Source organism: Amphiura filiformis, chromosome 14, assembly GCF_039555335.1.
Source record: "Amphiura filiformis chromosome 14, Afil_fr2py, whole genome shotgun sequence".
NCBI classification, from domain to species: Eukaryota; Metazoa; Echinodermata; class Ophiuroidea; order Amphilepidida; family Amphiuridae; genus Amphiura; species Amphiura filiformis.
Window position 1 is genome coordinate 25,219,040 of NC_092641.1, and position 12,358 is coordinate 25,231,397.

General features: G+C 38.0%; 1 protein-coding gene across 1 annotated transcript in view; it reads left to right on the plus strand.

The window, feature by feature from the left end:
- Nucleotides 1–924: 924 nt before the first annotated feature.
- The window catches only part of LOC140169312 (ATP-binding cassette sub-family C member 5-like), a 51,479-nt gene continuing 40,045 nt past the window's right edge, over nucleotides 925–12,358 (plus strand). The window contains exons 1-2 of the mRNA XM_072192570.1: nucleotides 925–1,058; nucleotides 9,875–10,070. Of these exons, the coding sequence (XP_072048671.1) occupies nucleotides 9,883–10,070 (188 nt within the window). The 5' untranslated portion in view covers nucleotides 925–1,058; nucleotides 9,875–9,882. The remainder of the gene's footprint in view (nucleotides 1,059–9,874; nucleotides 10,071–12,358) is intronic.

Sequence of the window (12,358 nt, forward strand, 5' to 3'; positions counted from 1 at the left end):
CGTGGTAAAAAGAATCCTCAATATGACGGGAACATGTCAATCTTATATTAATAAGATTATAGGCGAAATGTGTCGAAGTGTCCGGCTATACGTTGCTGAGCATCGATTTTTTTGGATATAGATCGGTACCGGGCGTTTCAAGTAGACAGGGTGGTTTTAAAGGTCATCCCAGGTCAAAGGTCAAAATTTCAAACTTTGTCCGATCGGGCTTAAACTTCAAAAAATTCTCGATACATAGAAATACGAGTACATGTGCGAAATTAAATTGAGGAGGTTAACCGAAGTCACCTAGGGGTTAAATTTAAACTTCGCCCCATTGGGCTTAAACTTGGTTGGTGAAATCCTTTATATGAGGCGAACACGGAAAAAATGAAATCGATGTCATCCGAGGTTACACTTACGGGTTTTTGTTTGGCTGCTTCGACCAACAATACCTAGTCTATCCTTAAAGTCATCAAAGAAAAGTGTTAGCACAGCCTTCGACTCAAGGGGGAGTCAAATGGTGCGTCCCTAAAATGACTCTTTTAAACCTGCTCTTCAGATTATTTTACCCTTAACGTCTCAAATGTGTTGCATATAGGTCTACGGTATCTTTTGTATAAGATGGCACATGACCCAGTTCTTTTTCACTAAATGTCATTAATTTTGTTTCAGAAAAGGATATGTACAAGTTGTGGCAACAGTAACTAACCACACATTTTCCAAAGTGTCAAATGTGTTGCATATAGGTCTATCGTCATTATGGCCCAGTTCTTTTTCACTAAATGTCATAAATTTTGTTTCAGAAAATGATATGTTCAAGTTGTGCCAACATTAACTAAAGCTACCACACATTTTCCAAAAATTGTGTATACCATTTGATCTAGTCCCCTGTGGACACGTGTACTTTTCCATAGGCCATGTGCCATCTTATAGTGAACGGACTATGAGTACGTTTTTTCTATGAACATGAACAACATACATGTATACATATGCATCCTTCCGTGTACATGTTTAAACCTGTGTTTGATATTGGCAGCCAAATGAAAATATGAACAATTAGTTCATTGTTGTAGCAGGTAAGATTTTCATTCGTTTATTATTTTGATCACAGGCGTGTATCGAGATAGGCACAAAAATTCACTGCAAAAACAGTGCACTGAGCACTTTAAACGCTTTTTCCTAAGGCATTGTTGCCTTCACTTTGTAAACTTTATTAAAATACTGAACATATTTGTTTAGAGAATTTGATAATAGCCATGATTAGGCATTTGATGTTTAGGAAGTGATGTTTAGCCTCCGAATATGTTCATAAAGTGCAGGGAAGAAGAATGTGTTCATTGAGTGTTGTAATGTGCACATTCTTTTAGTCTGGGCTTAACTTGGCCCCTCAACATGTATACACTTAAGTTACGTATAGGGTTTTATAATGTTTAATACATGTTCCAGGGTGAAAACATCATGAAAGGGGAAAGATTTATTTTGGACCCTGAACATGTATAAAACATTATCAAACTATTCGAAACTATACGCAAATTAAGTGTATACATGTTGAGGGGCCAAGTGGACTTACGGTCTTCTTGCGCTCAGGTCTTCAATTATGTTCTCATTTTGATTAATTAAAGCCTTAATGTACGATTTCGTTCAAATGTTAAATTTGTTTTTATATACTCAAAATGCTGAAATAATGCTAGTAATAATTATCGGGAAGGGTTTCTGTCCATTTTGAGCTGCAATAACAAGGTAAAGTACAAGAAAGCCTGTTTGTTATTTTGGCCCTTTAACACACAGTTCTAGGACATAATGTCATAATTCCTTGAATTATGACATTATGTCGAATGTTGCTCTGTTAACCTACAAACACAACAAATTTGGCTGATTCCATTTAGGTGCAAGTTGGGACATGTGTAAACATTACAAATCAAAAAACCAGGTAAAAAAATTAACCAATTTCATATTATAAGATCGTACATTATGCCTTTAATTTGCGAGCGCGTGTGCCCCTTTAAACTGTAATGCGGGAGCTCTGTGCACAGCTTTGTCTGTTTTGCTTTGGAAAGCGTTCATATTAAAGTTCAATAAGTTCAGTGTGTGCAGAGTTGAAAAGATTCACTTTAATGGTTGATATGCAGATACCAATTGGAACCAGTCTTTTTGGGAAAATGTATTTCCTTCCCTTCATTTTTCACTTTAAGGGTAGGCCTATACGATGTATTGTTGGTCGAAGCAGGAAAAAAATGTAGTTCACAGCATCTTGCGAATGGTAGTGAGCTTTATCAAAAAATGCATTGCTCAATTCATATCGAGCATGTATAAGAATTCAAATATCACAGATATACTTTTGTAGGTCCTGTGGTTCTCGAGTTATGTTGTAAAGAGGGCTGAAACAACAACACTTTTGTAAAACGTACATAACTCATCAACAACAATAAATTAAGCAAGTTTTCAAAGTATATGATTTGTACAATGAACTTCTACAAAACACCAAAGTGTTATTTTTCAATAATATATTGATTCAGATAAAGAAAATCGATTTTTTTTTGGCTGCTTCGACCAACAATACCTCGTATAACCTTAAGGGATCTGGAATGGAATGAGCGTTTTGAGCGTTTCGACAGTATTTTTTGTGAGACACGAGAGCACATCAGACATATCGAATTGCATTCTGAATACGAAGCATGTCTTTCTGATATCAAATAATTTACATTTTTGAAATTAAGATATAATACAAATTTTATGACAAATTATTAAAATTTGATATTTTTCAAATTTTGATATATAACAGTCCTCAAAGTAAATTTTATAAATCTAATGACATATTCTTAAAGTGTATGTAGCTGGGAGGAAAAGCCGACGATCAATTGCAAATTTTGACCTTTTATATTGAAGATATGTATTTTTTTCCAAAAAGACCTATTTTTTGTGTGTTTTGGGGAAAAATCCATATCTTCAATACGAAAGGTCAAAATTTTCAATTGATCGTCGGCTTTTCATCCCACCTACATACACTTTAAGTATAAATCATCAGATTTATAAAGTTTACTTCAAGTACTGTTAAATATCAAAATATCAATTTTAATGATTTGCCATAAAATGTGTATTACATTGCGAATTTCAAAAATCAAAATTATTTGATATCAGAAGGACATTCTTCGTATTCAGAATGCAATTCGATATGTCTGATGTGTTTAATGTCCCATTAATAATACTGTCCAAACGTTAATACCCCATCCCTTAAAGGGATCGGATAACAACGTTTGCACAGCATTTTTTGTGACACAATTAGTATTTGTTAGCCATGTAGAAGCAGTTTTTACTTTATCGTTATGGAATAGCTAGACCCAGTAAAATTCACACGCACGAAGTAAATTTACTTGCACAATACAACACTGATATACTTTTCATGTCATGCGCCTGAAACGAATAGCGAACAATAAGCATTGTCGAGATAAATGTTGTCTGCTAAAAATATCTAACACTTCCCATAATGCATTTCTTCCATTAAAGGCCCATTCAGTGATTTGCTCATCCGGACGATCATAAAAATCATCAAAATTCAGATTTTGGCACCTTTGTCATTGTCATAATGTGCTAACATAGGCTGCGAGTGGTTCAGCCTAGACTATGCCATAGTCGATTTTTGATAAATAAAAATGTTATTAATCATGATGAACGCATTCAGTTGAACTCGAAATTATACTGATATTTAGTACATCAAAATACTAGTATAAAATGGTTATGAAAAAGTTTAGGCTATATAATTATATTTGTGACAGTAAAAGTAAAGTATAGGCCCTACGTAGGCTTATATTATTGAATGCAACATATCATAATGGCATAATTATAATGACACTTCAATACTGAACAATTCTAATTTTAGAATCTGCCAGTTTAGGCCTATTATCCGAAAAAGCTAACAAACAGCGGGCGTACGGTGACGGAAAAGATCAGTTGTGAAAATCTATCAATTGTGCACTCATTAATTAAATCAGAGTTTTAAGCTTAAATGTAATAGCCAGAGTAGTGCACAATTGGCAAGTGGACTACGGAGAAGTCTAGGTTCAGCCGAAAGCCATGTATTTAACACAAAATAAAACATTTTACACGAATCTGTAATTTAGATACTGACAGTATCTAAATTAGCTACATGTATTTGAATGGGGCTTCAACTTCTTCTTTTTCTTCGTTTTTTTGCCAAATTTGTCATTTCAAAAATACCAAATGACAATTTCAATGACTTATCCTTCACTTTTAAGCAATTTATAAACAATTTTAATTTGATTACACTTGCGCTGGAATCACTGAATGGGTCTTTAAGTTCTGTACTGATTTGCTATGTTGTGCCACATGGGTCGATAGTGAGCGAAATATAACTTTGTGAACAGAGCGTATCTTCTTATTACTTTATTAACATATAAAACCCAGGACATGACCAACATGCAAGTGCAAAACAACAGCATGGACCAATGCAGGGTAAACAAAGCAAAAAGAAACAACTACATTTGAGAAATGCATAAAAAACCGGGATAAAAAAGTAATTTAAAAGAGCCAACAAACAATATTAACAATTTGAGGTATTCGAGGTCATCCCACAAGGGCTCTTTGTTACAATTCCAAATACTATATATAATGAACCCAACAAAGTTAATTTAAAAATGTCTTTGGTGAACTTTTTTGGTGAACTTTGGAAAGTTTGAAAATAGAACGCACACGAAAAACGTTATCTTTACTGACAGGCTGCAGGCCACGCCCCTGGTAAGAACAAAAAGAAGACCGGCATATTTGTTTTGCTTACGAGCATGCTTTTCTAAATAAATTGTTTAATAACAGTTGAAAGCGCTGTTAAGGGTAGGCTACAATTGCTCGAAGCAGCCAAAATAAAATCTATTTTCATTATCGATATCAATATATCATTAAAAATAACGCTCTGATGTTTTGCAAAACGCTTTGATGTTTTGCAAAACTTCATTCTACAAATCATATCCGTTGAAAACTTGTTGTCAATTAGTTATGCACGTTTTACAAAAGTGTTGTTGTTTCAGCCCTCTTTACAACATAACTAAGAAGCACATGACCTACAAAAGTATATCTGTGATATTTGAATTATTCTACACACTCTCTATGAAATGATCAATGCAATTTTTGCCAAAGCTCTACCAAATCGCAACAATTTAAAATAAACACTGCACGAAAAGTAACGCTGCTGTTATAAATACTCCAATGGCGTCAGAACTAATAAATGTGTCCACAATATTTCAACATAGAAAGAAGGATAATTTATTTGCGCGCATTTTGATACCATATTTGTCCAATATCGTTCAATATTAAAGGAGGATTTCGTGATCCTAGCATCCTCTTTTATGACATTTTTCAGTAGATATCCACGAAAAAAGCTTATTTCCAAAATTTCAGTTGATTCCGATTTTGCGTTTGCGAGTTATGCATGATTATGTGTATTACACTGCTCCATAGACAATGTGTTGTAATTTCGTTCTGGTGCACCAGAACGAAATTCAAATTTGGCTGTATTTTTGCTAAACGAATTAAAGACCCATTCAGTGATCTCAGCGCAAGTGTAAAAAAATTAAAATTGTTTATAAATTGCTTAAAAGTGAAGGACAAGTCATTCAAATTGTCATTTGGTATTTTTGAAATGACAAATTTGGCAAAAAACGAAGAAAACAGCAGTACTGATGAAGTTGAAGCTCCATTCAAATACATGTAGCTAATTTAGTACTGTCAGTATCTAAATTACAGATTCGTGTAAAATGTCTTATTTTGTCTTAAATATACGGCTTTCGGCTAAACCACTCGCAGGCTATGTTAGCACATCTATGACAATGACAAAGGTACCAAAATCGGAATTTTAGTGATTTTTAAGATCGTCCGGATGAGCAAATCACTGAATGGGCCTTTAATCTGCAAGAAATATTTGGTATATAAACATTATGTAGCCAGAGGTATCCAGTGGTGTAAAAATCTCAACTTTTTTTGGGAAAAGTGGGGGGATGAGGCTGTGGATCACGAAATGCCCCTTTAACATTACAGCAGTGTTTTTAAAGAAAAATGCCCGAATTTAAAAGTTGCAGCTATGTGTATTGATTTGAAGTCAGTGCGAAGAGAATGGAGGGTTTTACGTACCACAATATTTGCGTAATAACCATTGATCGCTGTAATCTGCAACTTAAAAATTCTTTATATAAATTATAAGAATTACTGTAATACTGTGTTGTTAAGGGTACTGGAATGAGCGTTTTGAGCGTTTCGATGAGGGTGCAGTACCCCCTTAATCACTCAAAAATCACTGAAATCATTACTTCTTGTTCAATTACTAATATTAGTATCAGATACTTAGCGTTTCCCTATTGCATAATACAACAAATCAATATTGTGACTAAATCGGTTCAAGGTAAATGAAGACCTGAGCGCAAGAAGACCGTGAGCCCACTTGGCCCCTCAACCTGTATACACTACGTATAGTTTCTTAGGGTTTTATAACGTTTAATACATGTTCCAGGGTGAAAACATCATGAAATGTTGTGAAAGATTTGTTTTGGCCCCTGAACACGTATAAAACATTACCAAACTATACGAAACTATACGCAACTGCAGTGTATACAGTCATGTTGAGGGGCCAAGTGGACTTACGGTCTTCTTGCACTCAAGTCTTCAAATACATTAGAGTGATTCAAACACGTGGTCTTTTGCATCATGAGGTTTTTGCTCGTTGTAGAAGGTCTAGTGTCTATTTTGGAAATGATACAGATCACCAGTTTCACTTTGACCTTGGATCTGAACTTGAAACATAACAAAACCTTTTGTACTGTGTTTATGTGTGTGTGTGGTATTCTTTGGAGCGAAAAAATGAATTACATTTTGCTATGCTATACATTACACGTGTATTTATATATATTCCGACAAGTTATTGTGTGTCATAAGGCAGGTAAGATTTTCATTAATTTATCTTTGATCTCCAAAATGGGTGATCATTTAGCCATTATAACAAAGGCCAATATGAATTATTGAATTGTTTAGAAACAGTTATTTATTACACTGCACCTATTTACATCATAGCAGTCAGATGTATGGGTATCGATACATCTTTGTATAGTTATTTTCTATATTATTGTAATTTCAATTAGTCAGGTGGCATGTTCAGAAATTGTATTGGTTGTAAACACTGTAGTGAGCAGGGGGGGAGCTGATGATTTACATACTGTTCCTAAACTATATCTAAATGCATCAGAACCTATGAAAATTAAACGTTTTCAAGAAAAGGGGCAATGAAGTGTTGACATTTTTACCTGAAAGGGACCATGCAGAAGGCGCTATTAAGCCGTCCCTTTTGAATTGGTTGAATAGCATAATTATAAATATTTTAAGCACGGAATTTTAATTAGCACTTCACGGATTTTAAATCTCACTGCACGAACGGGCCAGGAGACACGTTAAAATAGCCCCTGGGCGTATCCCCATGGGCAAAGCGTCTTGCTTTGTCAAACTGACATATGGGTGCTTAGTGGTGTCTGATCTCTTCTCTTGGTTGGCTAGCATGTGCCTGTACTTTTTCTGAGAAGCAAATTACTTTTTAGCAGCAAATGCTAGAAGCATAGTTTTAGCTTTATTAGTATAGCTCACCAGCGGGAGGGGATGTTTTTTTACTGCCGGCTGGTGAAAACACAAGACAATTTCAATCTGTGGTCTTTGTGTATGCTTAACAAATTAACTAATCACAGCACATATTGTCAGGACTTACATAGTACACAACAGCTTTACTTCGTACTGCTAAAGCGAACTTTGATTTTCAACATGCTACACGTTGTCTCAATTGTTGCACCTGTACTTTTTTATTCAGTATTGCAGCAAGTATGATACTCACTTTGAAGTACAATGCAGTCTTTGAACACTAAACATGTCTCTTACTTCCATGAGAATAATTTATAAGCTTTTATAGTGAGTCTCATCTCAAGTTGAGAGTATCGCCATATTGGATTCGTAGTGGATTCGCAATATGTGCTATTTCCGCAGTATGATTAGTTTTATGGGGACACACCATCGGTCCGAAACACCGTCAATCCGAACCTCCGTCAGTCCGAAAACCCGTCACCCTTGACATAACCCTTACCCTAACCCTAACGGGCTTTCGGACTGACGGGGTTCGGATTGACGGTAACCCTAACGGGCTTTCGGACTGACGGGGGTTCGGATTGACGGTAACCCTAACGGGCTTTCGGACTGACGGGGGTTCGGATTGACGGTAACCCTAACGGGTTTTCGGACTGACGGGGGTTCGGATTGACGGTAATCCTAACGGGTTTTCGGACTGACGGGGTTCGGATTGACGGTAATCCTAACGGGTTTTCGGACTGACGGGGGTTCGGATTGACGGTAATCCTAACGGGTTTTCGGACTGACGGGGGTGCGGATTGACGGTAATCCTAACGGGTTTTCGGACTGACGGGGGTTCGGATTGACGGTAATCCTAACGGGTTTTCTGACTGACGGGGTGCGGATTGACCGTAATCCTAACGGGTTTTCGGACTGACGGGGTTCGGATTGACGGTATAACCCTAACGGGCATTCGGACTGACGGGGTTCGGATTGACGGTAACCCTAACGGGCTTTCGGACTGACGGGGGTTCGGATTGACGGTAACCCTAACGGGTTTTCGGACGGTATTGACGGTAATCCTAACGGGTTTTCGGACTGACGGGGCTTCGGATTGACGGTAATCCTAACGGGTTTTCGGACTGACGGGGGTTCGGATTGACGGGGGTGCGGATTGACGGTAATCCTAACGGGTTTTCGGACTGACGGGGGTTCGGATTGACGGTAATCCTAACGGGTTTTCGGACTGACGGGGGTTCGGATTGACGGTAATCCTAACGGGTTTTCGGACTGACGGGGTTCGGATTGACGGTAATCCTAACGGGTTTTCGGACTGACGGGGTTCGGATTGACGATAATCCTAACGGGTTTTCGGACTGACGGGGGTTCGGATTGACGGTAACCCTAACGGGTTTTCGGACTGACGGCGGTTCGGATTGACGGTAACCCTAACGGGCTTTCGGACCGACAGGGTTCGGATTGACGGTAACCCTAACGGGCTTTCGGACTGACAGGGGTTCGATTGACGTAACCCTAACGGGCTTTCAGACTGACGGGGTTCGGATTGACGGTAACCCTAACGGGTTTTCGGACTGGCGGGGGTTCGGATTGACGGTAATCCTAACGGGTTTTCGGACTGACGGGGGTTCGGATTGACGGTAACCCTAACGGGTTTTCGGACCGACGGGGTTCGATTGACGGTAACCCTAACGGGTTTTCGGACTGACGGGGTTCGATTGACGGTAACCCTAACGGGTTTTCGGACCGACGGGGGTTCGGATTGACGGTAACCCACGGCTAACGGGTTTTCGGACTGACGGGGTTCGATTGACGGTAACCCTAACGGGTTTTCGGACTGACGGGGTTCGATTGACGGTAACCCTAACGGGTTTTCGGACTGACGGGGTTCGGATTGACGGTAACCCTAACGGGCTTTCGGACTGACGGGGGTTCGGATTGACGGTAACCCTAACGGGCTTTCGGACTGACAGGGGTTCGGATTGACGTAACCCTAATGGGCTTTCGGACTGACGGGGGTTCGGATTGACGGTAACCCTAACGGGTTTTCGGACTGACGGGGGGTCGGATTGACGGTAATCCTAACGGGTTTTCGGACTGACGGGGTTCGATTGACGGTAACCCTAACGGGTTTTCGGACTGACGGGGGTTCGGATTGACGGTAACCCTAACGGGTTTTCGGACTGACAGGGGTTCGGATTGACGGTGTTTCGGACTGACGGGGAGACCCCAGTTTTATAACATTGAACTGTGCATTACTATTTTCCAGTGTAAACGATGAATTCAACCAAGCCAATGCGTTTAAAGGGTAACGCCAATCATGACAATGATGATAGGAAAGGTAACCATGGAAACAGTAGAAGAGATTCATCTGGATCATACCAGGAAGATACAAATGCTGTGTATAACCCAACTTATACCAAAATCAATTCGCGCAAGAAAAAGAAAAGAAAAACGGATTCAAGGTATGTTTTATATACAGTAGAAACGTCTTTAGGCAATATTGTATTATTCGCCGAGGAGGACACGCTCGAATTGTTTTCAAAATTCTAATTTCAAAAAGTCACGATAGACAACATATTGGCAGCATAGGCGTTGGAATTAAACAGCGATTTTCTTTGCTTGACCTCATTGTTCTGTTCAATGTGTGGAACATTTTGTGGAAAAAAAAAGTAAAATCCATTTTATGGAAATGTTACAAGATTGCTTTAAATTAAAAGTTTTGACATAAATGAGTGGATAAGCTTTCTTCACAAGAATTCATAATATTAGTATTTCTTTGCATAAAAGGCGAGTTACGGGATAGGCGAGTTAATGAGAGTTAGTGGACAAGGGTAAAAGACGAGTTAGTACACAAGGGCAAAAGGCGAGTTTTGGGAAGGCGAGTTGATTTTCAAAGCAAAAGGCAGAATGTCGGACATGAATTGGATGGCAAAATTTATGCCTAAATAAATGACCAAATACAACCAATTTACCGACGAAAAAGCAAAAATGAACACTGCACCGACCTATAGATGCCCTAGGCATGAGTGTTATAGCATGTTTTACCTTGAATGGAATGATGTAACAGATTAGTCAGTCAAATACTAAGTCATACTACAGTTTAATCACTTTTAAAGGGCATATATATTGCTCGGACAACATCATATCATTGGCAAGCTAATGTTATGAGGACAATGAAAATGACTCCTTTTTTAGAGAAAATAAGACGTTTAAAATTGATATTCCGCAAAAACCAACTGTAAGCGGTGAGTTCCGTCGAACGAGATAGATTTGACCTAGAAACAATCTGAGAGAATGGACTGTAAACACTCTCAATGCACAGAACCTATACTGTTGTTGTTCTCAGAAAAAAACTCTGAATCAAGTATTACAAATTTAATGGTTTTTAAACATATGGATAAAATCAGCCGCTTCTTTATTATATATTAGTAAATTGTGATATTACAATTGATATGTATATCAACATCATGAGAAATATTTGGACTACAAGAAATATTTTGAGCTTAGAATTTGAGCCTGATTAATATTGTATTTATTATGCAAATAAATAAAACCATTTTAATGGGTCGGTAGCTAACCTTTTGTTGACCATTGAAGGTTGCGCATCTATACATGAATGAACATGAAAAGAGTTCAAGGCTCATGTGTATATCGTGAACATAGGGGAACGGCGGGTAATCCCACTCTTGATTACGTTGTTTTAATGTGTAGTAATAGGCTTAAATGAAAAGGTGCTCGGAATTACCCCCACTCTCCCCTATAGTGTCTGCTTCATTTACTTAGGTCATTAATCCCGCAGCCTTGAAAATTAATTTCGCTTCGAACGGGGGAAGGGCCCGTACGACCCCGAATTTTACCAACACAATTTCCATTTTTTCAGGAGAAATACTCATAAAAAAAATTGCAACGAGTGTTAAATTGTAATGTAATAATTATTCTCTTTAAATGCAGTTAAACTTGTTTTTGCAATAGATAGGCCCTTTAAATAGCATGACCCAGTGCCTCGTCATATGTGACGCGATCAAGCAAAATCAGTCGGAACTCGGAAATATTGATTTTGAGATATAGCCAAACAAAGAAAAAATTTCCTTTTGTTTTCTATTGTTTTGGAAACTCTTTAATTGCTCATATCTTTGATACTGGTTGTTCAATTTCAATGGGGTTTTCTGCAAAATCTAGCTTTGTAAATGCCTTTTACTATCCTATAAGAAACTGAAAATTTAATATTTCCGAGTTCCGACTGATTTTGCTTGATCGCATCACATATGTCTAGCTGTGGATCAAATTGAGATTTATCGGAATATGCATCAGTACGACAGCAACTTAGCTCACTTCCGGTAATTTTTACTGTTACGTAACGCTATGTTGAAAATCAGGTGGCAAATACGGTTTTTCAGAAAACATAAAAAAATGGAAAACACGAGTCGTTTCTCCCTTCATTTCCATATTGAGCCCATAGATAAGATATGAAACATGCGTATAAGGCAAAGAATAACGTGTAAAAGTTGAATTATTGTGGACAAATGAATGCTTTTGGAGCGCGAAGTAGCCTAAAAAATGAGAGAAAATGCATGTCACGATATCTACAGCTTTGAGGAAACGCCGGTCTAATGCTTTTCTGTTATGATAAACATGAATTAACCAGAGCTTGTATTAAAATTTCAGCGAAAATGAGCGGTGGAATAACCTAGTCGTAGGTTGAAAAGTTGCGTTCTTTGAGCCCTCGTGTCGTAAGCGCACGTTGCAAGTG